The sequence below is a fragment of the Cygnus olor genome, chromosome 13 (assembly GCF_009769625.2).
Source record: "Cygnus olor isolate bCygOlo1 chromosome 13, bCygOlo1.pri.v2, whole genome shotgun sequence".
NCBI classification, from domain to species: domain Eukaryota; kingdom Metazoa; phylum Chordata; class Aves; order Anseriformes; family Anatidae; genus Cygnus; species Cygnus olor.
In genome coordinates this window covers 15,078,534-15,096,895 of record NC_049181.1, presented here as the reverse complement: position 1 = coordinate 15,096,895, position 18,362 = coordinate 15,078,534, and the positions used below count along the sequence as shown (strand labels likewise).

Genomic DNA, 18,362 nt, shown 5'->3' with positions numbered 1-18,362 from the left:
GGCGCGGTGGCAGGAGCAGAAAACCCGCAGCCACCAGCACCGGGTGGGCTCTGGGAGGAGGCTTGCGGTGCAGAGGGTCTCGCCGGTGGGGTCAGGGGGAGCCGAGGAGCCGTAGGTGCTGCCCGTGGGGGTTGTGGGGAGACCTCGGGTCTCACCTGGTGGGGGACGCTCCTTGTTCCCCAGAATTTCCCGTTTTCCTGGAGTACCAGCGTAAAAGCTGCAGGATTTTTCAGCGACACCTTTTGGAGCCCCTGGGTGTGAATCATCCCGTCTCGAAGACGTTACGACGTTAGTCGGTTCTAACTAAACCGGGCGGGAGCAGGGCTCTGCTCGGGGACGTGACCGTGGGGTGCAGAGCCCCCCCGGCAGGCGCCGCGCATCCCCTGCGAGGCCAGCTGCAGGACGGGGCTATTATTCAAACCGCGTGTTTTTAATTGCGCCGCGATGCAAATAAGGCTGCTCCGGGTAAACTCGGCGGTGCGGCTGTTGCAGCAGCGGGCTCCCGAATGCTCCGGCCTCCCAAACCTGCCTCTCCCCGTCTTCTCCTGCCCGCGTTTCCCACCGGGCTGGAGGCGAAAGGTAGGAGAGGAGCCGGCGGGGGGGGAAGGTGGCGGTGCGGGCAGGGGCACCGGGAGCGGCGGGGGAGCCCCGTGCTGCCCTCCCGTCCCGCCGCCGGTGCTTCGGGCGCTGGGCGCCTTTGCTTTCCGTGCCCTTCTCGGAACGAGGAGGGGGCTGCAGCCCGCAGCCGGCCGCGGGAGCGGCCGCACAAAGGAGGCGGCGGCGCCGGGGCTGCCACGCGTGGGGCCGGGCGCTGCGGGGCCGCGGCTGCTGGGGCCCGGGTCGGGGCCGCTCGGAGGCCGCGGCCCGGGCGGGGGGGGGGGGGGAGGAGGACCGGGGGGGCGGCCCCGGGCCGGGGCAGGCTGTCAGCCGGGCGCTGCGGGGCGGGCCCGGCGCCGCGGCGAGGCCGGAGCAGGCCGGGGGCCGGGGGCGGGGGGCGCGGCGGGCACTGCCCGGGCCCGGGGAGAAACTCGCGGCCCCGCCGCGGCGCCCGGTGCCCCGCGTGGCGCGGGGACGGCCCCGCTGCACGGCACGGCCTGGGCGGGCACCGGCACCGGGATCGAGACGGGGACTCGGGGCGGGGGGGGGGGGGGGGGGGGGCTCCGAGCGCCGTGCCGGGTGGGGACCCCCCGCGGCCGGTGCCCCGCGGGGCCGCGCCGCCGTCGGCCCGGGAGTGGCGGCGGGGGCGCCGCGCTCGGTGCCGGCGGAGGCTCGGCGCTGCCCGTCCAGCGCAGCCCGCTCCGGGCGTGGAGCGCCCGCCCCCCGCCGCCGCCGCCGCCGCCGCCTCCTCGCCGCCCTCCCCCTCCGGGTGCGGAGCGCGGCTCCCGCCCCGGGTGCGGGTGGCGGTGCCCCGGCCGTGTGTGCGCGCGGTGCGCGTGTGTGTGCCCGTGTGCGTGTGCGCGGGGCTCCCCCCGCGCCGCGCCGCCGCTGCCGTCCGCCCGTGGGGCGCGGAGCGGAGCAGCACAGCCCCTCCCCGCCCGGGGAGCGGCCTCCCCTCCCCTCCCCTGCCCCGCCGTCCCCTCCCCTCCCCGCGCCCCCTCCCCCGGGCTGTGCCGGGCGCGGAGCCCCCTCCCTCCCCCTGCCTTCCCCCCCCCCCTTCCCCTCCCCGCCGCCCGTTCCCTCTCCGGACTCGGCTGGCTCCGCACAGCGCCCCCCCCCCCCCCGCGCGGGCAGGGCTGGCCGCGGGGCACGCCGGGAGTTGTAGTCCGCGGGGCGGCGCGGCGGGCGGCCGGGCGCGGCGGGCGGACTACGGCTCCCGTCAGCTCCCGCGGCGGCGGCTCGCTCTCGCCCTCACACTCCGGCTGCCGCTGCCAGTGTCTCCGCCGCCGCCGAACCGCCGCTCGCCGCGCCGGGGTCCGACCCGCCGCCTCGGGCACGGGGCCCGCCTCGGCCCGCCGCCCCCGCCGCCCAGCCCGGCTCGGGAAACAGGTGCGTGCCCGCCCCCCCGCCGCCCCGCTCCGGACGCCCGGCCCCGCTCCGCCCGGGCACCCCGGGCCCGTTCGCCCCGCACCCACCGCCGGGACCGGGGGCGGCGGGGACCGGCGGGGGGGTGCCGGGGAGGGGGGGGCGCGAGGCGGACGGGGCGGGCGTCCCGACCCCGCGCCCCGCCGGCCGGGGTCTCCATGGAAACCGGTCCCGGGACACCTCGGAGCGGGCGGCGGCGGCGGCGGCGGCGGGGAGGGGGGGGGGGGGGGGCGGCGGCGTCCTGCGGCGGGACGGCGGCGGCGGCGGGCGGGGGCCGCGGGCGGTGACAGCGCCGGGGCCGCCGCGCTCTGCGCTCCGCTCCCTGCCCCGCGACGGCGCCGCGTGCCGCTGCCCAGCCTCGCGCGGCGGCGCCGGCACCGGCACCGGGACCGGCGGCACCTGCCGCTACCGGGGCGGCGCGGGGGGTCCCGGGGCGCGGCGAACGGCGGCGGGGCCGGGCGGGGCGGGGCGGGGCGCGGCGGGGCGCAGCGCACCCGGGGCGGCGGCGGCGGCGGCGGGACGGCGGCGCCGGGAGCTCGCGGAGTTTCGCGGCGTGGCCCCGCGGCCGTCCCCGCCGCCGCTACCGGGGGCCGGCGGCGCCTGCGGCGAGTCCCCGTCCCGGCCCGGCCGCGCTGGCGGAAGAGCCCTCCCCGGGGGCAGCGCGGCGGCCGCCGGCTCCATATTCGGGGCTGCCCCGCTGCGGCGCCCCACGGCCCTGCCCGGGGCTGCGGCGAGCGGCCCCGGGGCCAACTGTTGAACCGGGGACGGGCCCGGGGGCGGCGGGGCCTGGGCCGCGGCGGGGCCGCGGGGTGCCGGGTGGAGCCCCCCCCCCGCCGGGTTCCCCCGCCGCCCACCCCTCGCCGCGGCTGCCGGGGCCCGGCCTCACCGCGGGGCTGCGGCGGCCGCGGGGACGGGGACGGGGACGGGCACGGTCCGAGCCCCGAACTCCGTCCCCGCCCGGCCGTGGCGGGGCTGAGGCCGCCGCTGGGGCCCCGCAGCTCCGGGGCGGGCTCGGCGCTGCCGCCGCGGCTCCGCGGCCGGCCGAGCGCATCGCGGGGCGGGAGGGGCCGGGCCCCCGCCCCGCTCCCCGTGCCCAAGGTGAGCGGCCCGCAGCGGCGGCACCGGGACCGGCACCGGCACCGGGAGGAGGCGCTTCCTGCCGCCGGCCTCGCCGGAGAGGAAAAGCCGAACTCCTCCGGCGGCGGGTCGGTACCCGGCGGGTCGGTCGTCGGCGAGCCGATTCCGTGTCCTCGCCTGACCGCGGGTGAAACCCGTTCGGGAAAGCATCGCCGGGAGGTCTGCCGGGTTCCGAGCGCGGGACGGGGCAAGTCGCTCCTCTCCCTCGGCATCCGCTCTCGGGAACCATTGTTCCCGCTGGATGCTGCCCGAGCTGGGGGGGGACGCGAGCGAGGCGAGGGCTCCTGCACCCCGCAGCCTGCCCCGTGCCGCCCCGCACCGCGCTTCGGTGCGGCTCAGCTGCTCCCGGTGCCTGCGCGGCACTAAAGGCAGCGCGCTGCCCGCTTGTCCGCCTGCTCCCGAAGGCTCCTTTCTGGGAAGGTTTCCGGGCCCTGGCGTGGTTTGGCCTTCGGGAGGAAACCGCCACGGGCACCTCTGGGCTCTGGTGCTGCGGGTGGGAGGCTGCGCTCCGGCTGCGGCGTTTTCGACGCCGTGGGCCTTTCCAGGCGCAGTCTCAAAAATGTTTTACGGATAGCCGCACGTAGTGGCATTTTTTTTTCCCCCCATCCCTTTAAAATCCACTAGGATGGGCTTTTCTGCGACAGCCCAAGTGCCTCGAGCGAGTCAGGGTCCGGTGACAGAAGTTGTCCGGCAGCTGGGACGTTCCCTTAACAGAGCACTCGATGTGCACCAAACTTTTTTTTATTTTACACGGGGATGGATTTTCTTTTTCTTTCTCTTTTTTCCCCCCCTCAATTCATCACGCCGAGTATTTATAATTGCTTACGGTGTTACTGTGTCTTTAAATCAGCTTAAGCAAATGCGTGCAGGCAAAGCCTGGCTCAGCACCGCAGCGGTCCGGGGCTGTGCGGCCCCGGGGGAGACCAGACCCAGCTCAGGGCTGCTCCTGGGCCGGGGCCGGACCCAGCGCCTCACGCCTGCTTCCAGCAAAGCGGAGACAGACAGACCTGTCTCTGCTGGGTTTTGTTCTCCTAGTAATTGCTGCTTGTCAGTTTGGCCACAATTTCTGACCTCTCCATGAGAAATGCACAATAAAGCACCGTCTTTCTTTTTTTTTTTTCCTTTTTTTTGTTAAATTTTGCTGCATATGGTACCCTGCGTGGGTCCTGGGAGAGGACCATCATGATTTACTTATTTTTTGTATGCAGTTCTCTTTAAAGGGGTTTTCTGAAACACCGTTTGGGGCTGAATCTCTGCCGATGCGTTTCAGGCAGCGCTCCGGTTGGCACTTGCTCTGGACTTGTGTCCCTCAAATGGACGCCTGACAATCGCACATAAAAAAAAAAAAAAATATATATTTTCTTGCCTGTGTTACTAATGGCAACGAAGATTGCCAAAGTGAGCAAACTATCGTGAGCAAATGAGACTGTCCCTGTTGATGCAGATCGTTTCCTCCTGACCCATCTGTGCCCCACCGAGGGGCAGCAGGGGCACGTTCCTCCTGATTCCGCTGGTTTTGCTCCCGTCGAAGTAAGCGGGTTGCAGGCGGCGAATGCCCAACGGCAAGTCCCGCTCGGCTTTCCTGCAGCTGACATCATTTTACGTTTTCGTTGCGGGGGAAAAAGTGGCATTCTGGGTTTTGCTCCTCTCTGGGAAGGAGTGTTACAAAGGTGTCTCCCGTGGGTGTGTTTCCAGGGTCAAAGTGCATCCCTGCCGGCCTCCCACAGTGCCCCCTGGCCAGCCGCGCTGTACAGCACCTTGGAAATCCCAGCGACTGCGTCCTCCCGATCTCCTGCTGCCGAGGGATGCGCCGGACTTTTTCAGTACGCTCAGACGGGAAGGTCTCCCTTCCCTTCCCTTCCCTTCCCTTTCTCTGAGCCGCTGTCCCAGTTACGCCGCAGGGAAGCAGAGCCGACGGGCAGCGTTGTGCCGTGCCCGTCAAGAGCTCGGCCCCCAGCTGGGTGCATCTCTTTGTCTGCTCAAAGTGACCCAAAGTGGGATCTCCAGAGCTTGCCCTTGGCCTTGCGAGGTTTGCTTCGCGGTGCTGTGAGAGCGGTGTGGGCAGGCGGAGCTGCCGTTCGCTCTGGGGGAGCTTGCTGTCACCTGTAGCCCCACGCTGCGCATCGCCGCGTTGCTTGAGGGCGCTGCACAGCGCTGTCATACCTGCCCAGAGCCCGAGCAGAGGGAAGCCTTGTGCCGTCAGCTGGGAGGTTTTAGGAGGCTGGCCGCTGCTGTTTTGGTGCCTGTCAGCTCCTACCTGGCCTAGGCGGGGCACAGTGGAGACAGCAGTGATGGGTCAGCACGTAGATCAGCTGCTGGTGCTAGGGTGGAGGAGAGGAAAGGTAAGCATCTTAAAATCCGAGCCATTTCAATACTTGGAAATGTATAGAGCGGTAAAATATATGGAAAGCCTGTTGGGGGAGTAAAGACGGCACGGTCCGAAAGCCGAATGCGTTTGCAGCGTGAAAAAGCGGCTGGCGCGAGCTGTCCCTGCGAGGAATGGGGAAAAAACGCCGCTCTGTACCTGCCTGGGTCCACCCGAGGCACTGGGGCAGTGTGTTCAGAATCACGGCTCTGGCTGGCTTGGTCCCAGAAGTACAGAAAGCAGGGCTGCACCAGCTGACAGCGTAGATGTGACACCCGTTAGGGTGCACACTGACAGCAGCAAACTAACTCAGCGTGGATTTTGTCGGGAAGAAAACAAGGCCCTTGTTACCTGTGGCTGGTGGCAGCCTGGAGAAGTCGGCCTCGGTGTCTGCCGGCACAAGCACTGGAGAGGCTGAGCACCGTGTCCGATCAGGGAGCTGGGCTGGCTGAGGAATCGCTGTTAATTGCAGAGGGCTGGCTTCCCGCTTGCAAATCCGTTTTCCTTCGCGACTACTCACACACCTCTGCCACGTTAATGCCAGGGTGGGAGATGCAAGGGTGAGGGGCAGCATCGCAGTCAAAAACTTAGTTAGGAAGCCTGGCAACTCACGTTAGGATCCCTGAGGGTGACGAGCAGGCATGATTTTTAACAGTGCCCAGCATGGACGTGACATGGGCTTAATTCTCTGCGGCTGCTGGGGAGCTGGTGGGTAAAGTTAAAAGCAGCCTGCCCTGCCATCCTCAGCTTGGCCATCCTTTATAACTAGCGTTGCCTCGGCGCTGCTGGGATGTTAGGGCGAGGAGGATTTCTCTATAGATAATTACGAGAAAGGATCTGTTCCCAAAGAACTTCATCTCAGGAAACTTGTTTCCATAGACTGTATGGCTGTATTTCAGCCTTGGGTTAAGTCCTGACTTAATTCAAGGGGACTTCGTGTGCAGTTAACTTGAGCAAAAGCACGGTTTTACTACAAAAAAGACATCTCATGCTTTGCTGTTTCTGGAGCCTGGCAGAGACTGGTTTGCATAGTAGCGTCCTGTCCATTTGCAGAGCAACAAGAGGTTTTGTCGTAATGAACAAAAAAAAAAATTACAATGCTTTTAATGAAGTTAATTCATTAGTGTTCGTTTCATTGAAAATCTCTCTGAGTGCTTGCTGTCGAAGACAAACGTGTTCAGCACCTTTCTTGCTGGCAATTCTTGGAGCACGTTTTGCTTTGAGAGGTGAACGAACTTTAATATCACACGATGAGCCTCTCTCCATGCAAAATGTGATGTTGATGGTCTTATTTCATTCTAAACTCATTTTCTTTGGAGTTAATTAGAATTGGCTGGGCACCTATTTAGCTAAATCAAAATAAGGCTGTGGTTTCATATACACTTCTTTTGGCAGAGGTTCTGGATTAAACAGATTCTGTGCCAGGCTGCACCCTCTCTCCCTCTTGGTGAACCTGATCTAGGAGCTAGTATGGGTTTAAACCCAGCCAGCCAGGGGAAAAATAAATATATATATATGTATGTTTTTAAACACAGATCAGCAACCTGGTCAAGTTTACCGGGGCACCCCATGGTTTCAGTGGCATGGTTGAAGGGGTGAAGAGAGAGAAGGGCTTCAGTGGTTTCTGCTACTCAAAGACACGTATGAGAAACCATGCCCTAGTTGTGTTCTCCAAGGGGTTTCTACTGGTTTAATTACATCCGTTTAAAGTCGTTTCAAGCTGAACCAGTGTAGAAGAGGGTTTGCTTGTGTTGACTCAACTAAAAGTCTCCTTCGATCCAGGCACCCTGCAGCTGCTCTTTCTGGCTTGGCGTTGCACAGGGAGGCTGCTCTTCCCTGCGTTTCTCAAACAAACTTCCTAGTCGGTGCTCTGAAGGATGCTCCTCTTTTGCCGTTCCTTCCAGTTTGTGTTTGAGAATGTGCCTGTTGTTTTCCCCGTGTTTTATTCCTTCTCATACTCGAAATCTTGTTTTTTCTTCTTTTTTTTTTTTCTGTTCCCTTTTCATTCCCTGTGGAATGTCTGTCTTTGGCACGTGTCCCACATCATCCGTAGAGGGTAGAGACCAAGAATTCGTGAAACAGCGTCTATCTCTGTTGCTGTGCCCCCCTGGCTCTCTTCTAGTGGCCATCCCGCCTCCTCTGTTGGCCAGTTCTTACTCGAGTACTCAAACCGTGTCATTTCTCCCAGCCCCCTGCACCGCCTTGTTACCGCTTCCCTCGCCAGACCTATTCTCGGGCCATGCCTGTTCCGTGCTTGTTTTGATGCTTCAGCTTGCCTCCAAACTTCTGTCCTGCGTCGCACAGCCCTGTGCGTCCCCTTTCCCACTCGCACAGAAGGTCCCTTTTGATTTCTCCCGAAACATCTGTCCTGTCACTGTGCTCAGGGGCAGAAACTTTCTCCTCCCCTTCTTTCAGTTTAGCCTAAGATGGTGAAATCCCCGCAGATTGTTTGTTCCCCTATTTCCTTTATGTTGCATTTCTCTCCAAGCATCGAAAGACTCCTCCCCTTCCTGCTCCAAGCCACCTCTCATTCTCTTTGGGTATGACCCTGCTCTCTGGCTTAGAATTGGCCCAGCTCCCCCTTCCATTATATAGTATTTCTTCCTTACAGCGTGGCTCTTACTAGATTTCCCCCTCTTCTTGTGGCTCCCGATTTCCATCGTTTTGTTCGCTCGTATGCTCGTATGTGCAGATGTGTCTGTCGCTTCTTTTTTAGCCAGCAAACTGCCTTGCCCCCGTTTCTCCTGTGCGCCTGGCCTTTCTTTTCCATTTTTGGAGGATCCCTACTGGCATACTTGGGCTTAGGCGAGGACACCTGGCAGCAGCTGCGTTCAGAGGGTGCAGTCAGTTCGGCCTTAAGGTCCCTCTGCAGCTAGTTTCAGCATAAAGGGATCATGCAAGCCACTTCTTGTCCTGTTCACAGCTTGTGTCGCCAGGATTTTGTCAGGGAAAAGACAACTGACAGAGATTTGGGATCACGTGTCCCTTTTAGCCTCTTCCCACTCTCACCCGCTGCACCAAGAACACCCCTCTGCCTCTTTGCCTGCTTTCCCTTCGCGTGTTTACTGTTAATCTGAATCGGGAACCCCTTTGGCGGCATCTCTGACGCTTGCAGTCAGTCCTGCTCGGTTCGACCTGCTTAGTGCTGTAGATCCTCTCCTCCTTCCTTGCCTTTTCCCTGATACGACTTCAGCAGCAAAGCTGCCTTAATGCTTGAACACCCAGCGCTGCACGATTGGCTGTGATATTCTCCCTCAAAAGCTCCACCCAGCCGACGGTGCATCGCGGATGCTCACAAGTCTCTGTGTTTCCTCGTGTTTTCCACCCGTACCTCCACTGAATACCAGCACCTTCCCAACAGAAGGTGCTGTTGTGCTGAGGTGTGGAGGTGTTCGCTTAACGGCACGTCTGATGGCACTGTTGGCAAGCCTCTGCCCCCCCTCTCGGGTTCCTCAGCTGCTTCCTCGTTTGAGTTTTTCCGCGTTGAACCTGGCACATGCTGGTTTATCAAAGTAATACGAAGCGTTGGGGATGTCCGTGTTTGAACAGGCCATCATCTTGGGCGAAGGTCTGTCTCGAGGCTCTCTGTCCTGTGGGAAGAAAACCGGGGGAATCTTGCAAAGGATATGCATGTGCGTGAGGTTTCACCTGTGTGAAACTCGTGAGGTAGCCTGAGGCTTTTTGGCAATAAGGATCTTTGATAAGAGGATGAGCGGACTGTGGATCCTGTCCTGAGGCACTGCTTATTTCTTGTAGCCGCCTTCCAGCCATGAAGCGTCTCGGACATTACACGCACCCTGCCTGGTGATGAAACTGGGATAAGCGTGGTTGAATGGTTGTCCTGGCGAGAGTTACCAATTCTCTGTTCTACGCTTTTTCTTTTTTTGCTCTCTGTAGGCAGAGTGGCCCCTCGAGCCCCAGCAGGCCCTGGTCGGTGACGAGCAGTTGTCATGATCTCTACAGCACCTCTCTATAGCGGGGTGCACAACTGGACCAGCACAGAGCGGATTCGCATGTGTGGCCTCAACGAGGAGAGGTGAGGTGCGTGGGTGGCTTGGTGGGGGAAGGAGGTGGAGGAAGTGAGCGAGGGGTCTGGGAGAGAGGCTGCGGGGGGGGGCTGGTGCTCTCGGCCACTTTTAATAGGGAATCGAGCTGAGGGGTGAGGGCTCCGCTCTCTGCAGAGGACCCATCAGCTGCGTCCGGCTGCACCGTTGGGTCGCAGGGCTGCGCTGTTTGCGCACGCTGTCGTCTTCATCAGACTTGTGCTCTTAACCGCAAGGGAAAGAAAAGAGCTTGACCCACTGCGAGCCAAGCTACTAAGAGCTTTCAGTGACCCAGGAGGGTTAGTGCAGACCTAACGATTAGATGGGAGAGTTGTGACATGCCACCAACCAAACAGGAGATTAGGGAGGATTAGTGGCCCAAAGGCAGAATCGATCAAGGCTAGCTCCTAACCTGTCCCATGTCTTCCCATTGCCTTTCTATTGCCGCAGCCTTGGGGTCTTGTTCTCAAAACTGATCGGTTGGTGGCTTCCTTGAGGCTACGTGCGTCCAGAACATTTGCCAGAGCCTGGAAGGTTTTACAGGCTCACGGGCAGCGGGTGCCTGTCTTCCCTGGCTTCCGCAGCAGAGGCTTTTGGCAGCAAGCCCTCCAAGAGCCGGTCGTAACAGTGGGATAGGGAAGAGTTCAGCCTCTCGTCTAGGGCAGAAGCGCAGACAGAGATCATCTGCAGCCCTCAGCCCCGCCGTGCGGCCCTCAGATAAGAGCTGGCGGATGGCGTTGCCCTCTGCCTCTCCTAAACCACTCGGGGCCGCTCCTAGTTCGTAACAAACACTTGGGGAGCTCAGAGCATCAGGGCAAGGCAGGCGAACCCGGCCGCCCGTAACGGCACGCCCGGCCCCGGCCGTTGGCGAGGCGCGGAGGGCGGCCGAGCTGCGTCTCACCCGGCCTCGCGGGGCTGCTCGGGGCAGCCCGCAGGGCCCGAGCCCGGCGGCGGGGGCTGCTCCCGGCCGCCCCTGCAGGTAGCGAGCGCCGACCGGGGCCGGGCCCGTGCCGGGGCTGCGGGGCGCCGAGGCCTCGCGGGCCGGGCCGGGCCGGGCCGTGCCGAGCCGGGCGGGGCGGCCGCCCGCTGTCCAGCTCCGCGGGCCGCCCGCCGCCGGCCGTGCTCGGGCGCCCCCTGGCGCCTCGCTCGCCGCCCGCCGGGGTGGAGCCGCCTCGGCCCCGAAGCAGGGCCCCGGCCCCGGCCTCGGCCCCGGCCTCGGCCCCGGCCCGGAGCGGGGCCCCGGAGCACGGCGCCGCCGGGTCCGTGCCGCGGCTGGCGTCGGGCGGCTCTCGGCCCGTCAGCGCTCAGCTGTCATCGGCGCCGCGCTGCGGAAACCCGATCCGACCCCCGGTTAACAACGATCCTCTTAAGCCTTCCGTGGCCCGCCTGCCTCGGGGAGCCGAGGGCACGGGGCTGCGCAGGGCGGCGGGCTGGGGCACAGCCCGGGGAGGGGGCTGCCGTCCCCGGGGCACCCGGCCCCGTGTGCCTGCCCCGGCCCACGCTGGTGCTGGTGTCCTAGAGCGTGGGGTCCCGGTGCCGAGCGCTGGGGACGCAGGAGTCCGAGGGTGGGACTCGCTCGGAGAGCTTGCCTCCGTTTGTTTGGAAACGGGGGGCGTGAGGAGGACAAAGCCGGAAGAAAGCGTGACGTAGCAGAAGCTGAAATTGAGGTCTTTGGTCCTGGCGCCAGCAGTTTGTCCGTAATAGTCCTTGGTTGAAACAAAACTGGAGAGTTGTCAGCAGGTAAATACTACGAGGGCAAGCGTGTCCTGGTGCACGACACTGCACGTGCAAGCGCCGTCCCTCGTCCAGGCTTCTGGCAGATCATAAGGACAGCTGTCTCTTCAGCACGGGTCATTTCCATGGAGTCCACAGTCCTTGTTCTGACTTCCCACTTTACTCTCAAGAACTGTCTTGCAAAGAGTAAAATGTGCAGGCCAGCAGGACAGGTGGCTGAAGACCTCAGCTGCTCTGGTCACAGACACAGCCTCCCTCTCCTGGAGGGAGGCCTCCATCTGCGTCTGGAGGAGAGTAACAGCGCTGGCTGGGAGCGTGGCTGGGAGACAGGAACAGGATTGAGGGCGTGTGAGGAAGGAGAGACGAGCAGGATGAAGGTCTGAGGAGGACGGGACTGGAAATGTGTGGTGGAGCAGAAGGGGAAGCGGAGGGGATAGGAGCAGGCGTGTGGAATCCTCTGGGGGGGGTGAAGGCTGTGATGGACAGCAGTGCTTCTCATCCCCTCAGTCCTGTGGCAGTCAGCACCCACCGCTGCCCTGGAAGGCATGAGGTGTGTGATGAGCTGTCCACCTGGAGCATGCTGCTTCTGCCTGTCGGCTGCTCTACTGTCCCTTGTGCGGACAAGGGAGGGTTAGGATGCTGGAAGGGCACCCTAGGGTGTTGTAACACTGTGTTTTGTTCCTCCCGTAGGAGAGCCCCACTTTCTGATGAGGAGTCTAAAACGAACAGCTCCCAGCACTTGGGGTCTCAAGAGTTTTGCGTCAGCAGCAGCCTTTCCAAGGTGAGCTCCTCTCGTGCCTGTCTGGGTCAGAGAAGGCCTTTTCTGTGATGGAATAGGCCAAGCAAGAGCACCTACCCTAAGGGGTCCTGCAGGCCTCTCCTCTAGAGGGGTGCACCTAGGTGCACAAAGGGCAAAGCAACACTCTAAGCTGGAAAGAGCTGTTTGCGTGGCCTTCTTGAGCCCTGCCCGCAGGACACAGAGAGAAGGTCCTGCCTGCTTCGCTAGGAGCTGCTTGCACAGCTTTTCAGGATCATCTTCTCCCTTCTGGTTGCAGGTGGAGCTCACAGCAGTCAGCGGTGATGGCAGCAGTGCCCAGGATGCAGATGGCAAGGTGGAGGAAAAGCTTGGACCCAAACTGGAAGAGCAGCCGCCTGATCCCAACCCGAACGCAGAGTGTGTGGGAAAGACTGTGAAAGATGACATCCAGGGCCCTCTGGCAAGCCAGGGGGATGGCAGAGGGCAGGAGCCTGCAATCCCCAGAGCTGCTGAGCAGGAGAGCAGCGGTGCTGATGCTGCCTGGACACCTGCAGATCCTCCCAGTGACAAGCAGGCTGACGTTCCTCCAGCCTGCTCTGTGGCTCCAGAGAGCGAGCCTGCTGGGAAGGAGAAAACCACCCTGAGCACTGGAGCACAAGGGCCAGCAGTGCTGGCAGAAGGGACGTTGTCTGTGGTTGCTTCCGGCTGCAACACCTCAGCCTCCACCCCTGCTACTTTTACTTTGAGTAGAGTGTGCTTTCCCACATCTCAGGCCCCTGCTATGCAAAAAGTGCCCCTGTCCTTTCAGCCTGGGACAGTTCTGAGCCCGAGCCAGTCGCTAGTGTACATCCCACCACCTAGCTGCGGGCAGCCGCTCACTGTGGCTACACTTCCAAGCACCTTAGGGGTCTCCTCCACACTCACCCTCCCTGTCCTGCCTTCTTACCTACATGAGCGTTGCCTTCCAGGCATTATTGCCTCCCCAGAGCTGCGCTCCTACCCCTACACCTTCTCTGTCACCAGGCCCTTGGCTCCAGATGCCAAAGTGGTGTCTGTGGAGCTTAGCTGCTCTTCACCTTCAGGTGGAAGTGGTGCCCAGACCGCTGCCGATGGCGCTCCCCCGTCCACAGCTGGCCCTTCCCTCTCGCCCAGCCAGCCTGCACCGGCAGCATCATGTGGAAGCACTGCTCCCTCTTCTGGCACTGGCACGCACGCCAGAGCCCCGGCAGCGCCTGAGCCGCATGCACCGGGGACCGCTACTTCAGTCTCTCCTCTGAAGTCTCCTCCGCAGCTGGAGCGTGAGATGGTCTCCTCTCCAGAGTGCAGCGAGATGCCGCTCGATCTCTCCTCGAAGTCCAATCGCCAGAAGCTGCCTCCGCCCAGTCAACGCAAAACACCTCCGATGCCCATCCTCACGCCCGTGCACACCAGCGGCAAAGCACTTCTCACCACGGTCCTGTCCAAGTCCCAGCGTGCAGCACAAAGCGCAGGCAGCAGCGTCACCTCGTGTCTCAGCACCACCCCGCCCTTTGTCATCTTCCCCGACTTCCTGCGTAACGGAGAGCAGGGCTCCTGGGTGAAGAACACCACGCTCATTAGCACCATTCCGGGCACCTATGTCGGCGTCGCCAACCCAGTGCCTGCCTCCCTGCTGCTCAGCAAGGACCCCGGCGTGAGCTTCAGCAGGGACCCACGCCACCTTCCCAAGCAGGAGCCTATTTCCATCATTGACCAGGGAGAGCCTCGAAGCACTGGGGTTCCCTGCGGGAAGAAAGGCAACCAAGCTGGAGCAGAGAGACAGCAGGATCCTGCCAGGAGACTTCATGGCAGAGTTACTCCAGGAGCTCCTTTGTGTCAATCCAAGGACATCTCCACCTGGAACCCTGTCCAGGGAAGTGTGTACCCACGCTGCCCCGTGAACGGAAAACCTTCCAATCCTCAGCTCCTGCCTCTTGGCTGGTCTCCTTATCATCAAACCCCCCTGCTTTCGATTGGCATCTCCACGACAGGGCAGCTGCCCCCAAACCAGAACAGCTCCTGCAAGCCAGCTGGTACAGGCGAGCTCCCGACGTTCCTGAGCGTGCAGCCGACGGAGTCCAGCACCGCAGCCCAGAGCCTGCCGGAGGGGCTGCCCAGGCTCCCGCCTGTGGAACGGGAAGCTGCGTCCAAGGGCAAGAGCTGCCGGGCCTTGCCCAAACTCTGTGAGGAGCAGGCCAATCCAGTCCCACTGAATGCAAGTCCATCTCCTCAGAGCACTGCTTTGGATGGGAAGGGGGGAAAGGGGAAGGTGGACAGCCCTCAGAAGAGTCAAGAGTGCGATGGACCAGAAGCTGACTCCAGTAAAGAGGGCAATGTACAGACTGAGACTCCCCAGGGGAGCTGTAGCCTCAAACAGTCGGATGCAAAGCCTAAAAACCAAGTGTTAGCAGCGTACTTGTCTCATGATCTGCCCGCAGTCGGGCAGCAGAGTCTGCGAATGATTCCAGAGGCACCCGCGGCGAGTCAGCGCAAGGAGCTGGGCTGCGAAGGCTCCCAGCAGCCGCCAGCTGCAGAGCCCCTCCAGTGCGTGCGCCAGGTGGATCTGTGCAGGGTCAAGAAGGAGCGAGTGGAGTGTGACGTGTCATTTGCATCTGTGACTTGCTTGCGGGCTGGGGCTGCTCCGCAGGCCTTTGCCGAGGTCAAGCTCAAAGGCGTGGGCCAGATCAAGCAAGAGGGCAGCGTGCGCTGCAAATCCAAGCGGCAGCATGATGGGGACGCCAGGCAGGCGCAAAAGAGACTGAAGTGCAAAGCGCAGGATGGTGAGGAGTCCCCGAGCAAATTGGGGAGCCAGAGCATGCACGGCCGGAAGGTGGGTGAGAGGCTGTGAGGAGGGGGAATTGGCTGTAGCGGGGGCTGTTGGGTTACTGCAAGGGTTAGCAGGTGAGGTTGGGGGTGAGGAGGGAGCTCTCACGGGGGAGGGCAGCTGAGTGCACAGGGCTTTCTGCCCGTGCTCTTTGGCATTGCCTGGCAGTGGATTGATGTCTGAAATACCTGTACCTGCAGGTAATTGAGAGCAAAAATGGATCTGGGTTGTCAAAAATGCTGGAGGGCACCAGCATTATGAGTGGGGGAAAGTGTTTTGTCCCTTCTCCCTTGCTCCTCCAGCACCGTTAATCAGCAGCTCAAGCTTCAGTCTGTGTCCTCCATTCACAGTGGCGAAAACACCACGACAATCTGCATGAACTCAGCAAGCGAGAAGGCCGAACTGGCCTGGGATCAGTGAAGGATCACAACAGCCTCAGGGTAAAGCGTAAGCGTAGGAGGCCAGCGAAGACAGAGTTCCCATCTCCAGCACACCGTGGGGACAGCCACGAGGAAGGTACTGTTGTGAAAGGCAGCGTGTGCTTGCAGGGTCTGGCTATGGCAGTTTGGGATGCGCTAACGCTGTGGGACCAAGCTGTAGGTCTCCAGAAGCCGAATGGCCTCTGGAGCTGGCGGCTTCCTACCACAAACTGGGGTCCTAAACAGAGCTAAAATGAGATGCTGGACTGCCCTGCCCAGGCCAGCAGACGTGTGTGCAGAGATCTGTGGCGCGTCTCCTCAAGGGGTGGTTTTCCCCACAGGTTGCCTTGAGAAGAAGCCCAAGAACAACTTTCGGGATTTCATTCCGGTGGTGCTGAGCAGCCGGACACGCAGTCAGTCGGGTGAGTTGGGGCCAGGATCCCAGGCGCTGAGACGGCCCTGCTGAGTGAGAGCAGGGTGCTTCACCACTGTGTCAGATCGCTGGCGTCCCGGGTGGATTGTGAGCGTTTCCCTCTTTACAAAGTCCTGTGCCTGTCTTCTCTCCTGCCTCACATTTTTTTTTTCTTATAGAGATCTTGGCTTTTTTGTCAGCTAGGAATTCCACTTTCTTGCAGGAAGCATTGCTGGCTCTTCAGCTAGTGTGACGGGAGAGTGTGATGTGACTGGCCAAGGCATTTTACCATTGTTGGAGGAGGATGAGGAAGAAGAGGAGGAAGAAGAGGAGGAAGAGACATCCTTGAAACGTCGCAAGCTGCGGAAATCCCACCGAGCATCACGCTATCACAGTCGCAGGGCCAGGGACAGGTCTCTGTCGGAGAGGAGCAGCTGTCATGCAAGGAGAACCCGGGAGCTGCCCTGGAGAGTGGAAGCACCCAGGCAGCTATGGGAGCCCAACGACGAGGAGGAGGATGACAGCCACATCAAAAGAAAGAAAAGGAGACGACAGAAAAGTCGGAGATACCAGACAGGGGAGTATTTGACTGAACGAGAGGAAGAACGAGTGGGCTTCCCCCACAGGAGGCGAAAATCCAAAGCAGGTACAATATCGGAAGAGTTTCTGGTACTAGGCCAGGGCCCAAGGCTTTTTTTTTTTATTATTTTTTCTCCCCTCTAAATAATTACGGGGTTTTGTCAGTACAATCAGAACAATGGGCTTGATGTCCACAGTGTGAGCCACTCAATTGATCTTCTCTTTCAGAAGTATTTGCAGTAAATTTTTGAGCATGAAACGCCGGTTTATGTGGCTAATTAGATACTGATCTCGCCCTCAGATTAAGACAGAGGGCATGGGAAAATGGGAATCAGACGAGGTAGCACAGTGAAACATTTCTGGACAAGCATGGACCCCTGGGAGTGGTGTTCAACGTTCCCGGTTAAAGTAGAGGGAGACAGAACCATCACGGTTCAACTAGGCTTCTGTATGCTCTGTTTTGCTTTATTAAGTTAACTTGCAAGCTTGTACCAAGGACTGTAAGGATTAACAAAGCCAGAGTGTTTGCAAGCGACAGAGAAATCCTTCCCTGTTGTTTGTATTGGCAGCTTTGCTATGAGGAGAAAGCTGTGCCGCCTGCTTGTGTCCTGCTTCCTGCTCTGCCTCCGCTCTTGCATTTTCTTCCATAACGGCCCCAACCGTGTGGTCAAAACTAAGTCTGCGATGTGTGTTTCCCTGAGATTTAGCAGTCTCTGTATCCCCTTCTCTCTGCCCATGCAGGGGCGTTTTGAAGCTGTTGTAAGGATGGGATTCATCCACCAAAAGGCGGGCGTCACAGATGGCTGGTGGCTCATAGGTGTGTCTGGTGCAGGTAACTTCTGTTAGGGCTGCAGAAGAGCGGGTCTAAGCCATGCTGTTGGGCGAAGCACTTCTGCCGGCCCCCCTTACACTTGAGTTCGTCCCTCAGAAGTGATGTAGTGGCTGCACAACTGCTGCTGTCTGCTGCGCAGCGTTAGTGCTCAGATCATCAGCTCTCAAGAGAAGCTGTAATGCTGATGAGGCACTATGAGTAGTAGTAGAGACTACGACTGTCCTCCCACTGCTTGGTCTCCCGAGCTACGTTTCTGCTCTAGCCTAGCTTTATGCTGTAGCTGCAGTGTCTGCGTCCCCCAGTGTGATCGGGAACAAAGTTCTGATGGGTTTCCTGGCATCTCTGCGGTTCTCTCCCAGGCTCTCTCAGGCTGTCTCCCCCTGCAGGCTGTTCCAAACAGAGCCTGAAGAAGTTTGAATGCAGTAGCATCGGGAAGAATTTTCTCCAGGAGCTTTATCACACATCTTAAAAGTGCCTGTCTTCTGTCGAGAAACCAGTTTTTCTTACAGACTGGTTGTTTGGTCCTCAGATATATGTGCTGCTCTATGTCAGATTTGGAAATTGCGGCCTAGAGCCATTGCTGGCTTTGGAGATTATGACCCAGGTTTTACACTGGCATTGTAAGCTGGCTGGTGGCTGGCGCAGGGATGGTGGCCCAGCCCACGTGTTTGGAGAAGACAGACCTATGCATCCTGTACAAGCTAAAGAATCGGCATCCCCTTAGGGTATAGGCTGCCATGATCCGCTGACAATCACCTGGCCTGTTGGGGTCCCATCCTCTCCAGGAGAGGGGTTGGAACAAGCAGTCTTTGGTTGCTAATGCCATCTCATCATCTAAATGCACCCAAGAAACAACCGGGACCCTTAGGCTTTGGAGCACTTGTGTAAAGGAGGCTATATCCCTTTGCTGGTGAAGGTATTGACCGGTTGGAGGTATCTTCTCTTTCACCAGCGCCACCTTGATTTTGGGCATAGCACTTTGACCAGCCGGACTTGCCTGTTCTTCACCTGTGAGCTCATGCCCTGGAGTTTTCCTGCTGGTCAGCTGCAGCTGAGGCACGCACATTGACGAGAACACTGAGCCTGTGGTGTTCCTCTGACCATGAGACATCCCGGGGGGGCTGGAGTGTGCCACTTTCAGGCACAGACCGTCCTGTTCACTACATGTTGTCCGACTTGTCAGCGTTTTGCCTGTCAGTGTTTTGCCCCTTTCTTGTAGC

General features: G+C 60.8%; 1 protein-coding gene across 2 annotated transcripts in view; it reads left to right on the top strand.

The window, feature by feature from the left end:
- Positions 1–445: 445 nt before the first annotated feature.
- Positions 446–18,362, top strand: part of BCORL1 (BCL6 corepressor like 1) — a 30,487-nt gene continuing 12,570 nt past the window's right edge. The window contains exons 1-7 of one of the 2 annotated variants that reach the window (XM_040572532.1): positions 446–579; positions 9,422–9,560; positions 11,992–12,082; positions 12,357–14,906; positions 15,251–15,416; positions 15,661–15,741; positions 15,955–16,377. In XM_040572532.1, the coding sequence (XP_040428466.1) occupies positions 9,475–9,560; positions 11,992–12,082; positions 12,357–14,906; positions 15,251–15,416; positions 15,661–15,741; positions 15,955–16,377 (3,397 nt within the window). In that variant the 5' untranslated portion in view covers positions 446–579; positions 9,422–9,474. Of the gene's footprint in view, positions 580–1,821; positions 1,987–9,421; positions 9,561–11,991; positions 12,083–12,356; positions 14,907–15,250; positions 15,417–15,660; positions 15,742–15,954; positions 16,378–18,362 lie in introns of those variants that run through there. The other variant, XM_040572531.1, reaches the window with a different exon arrangement.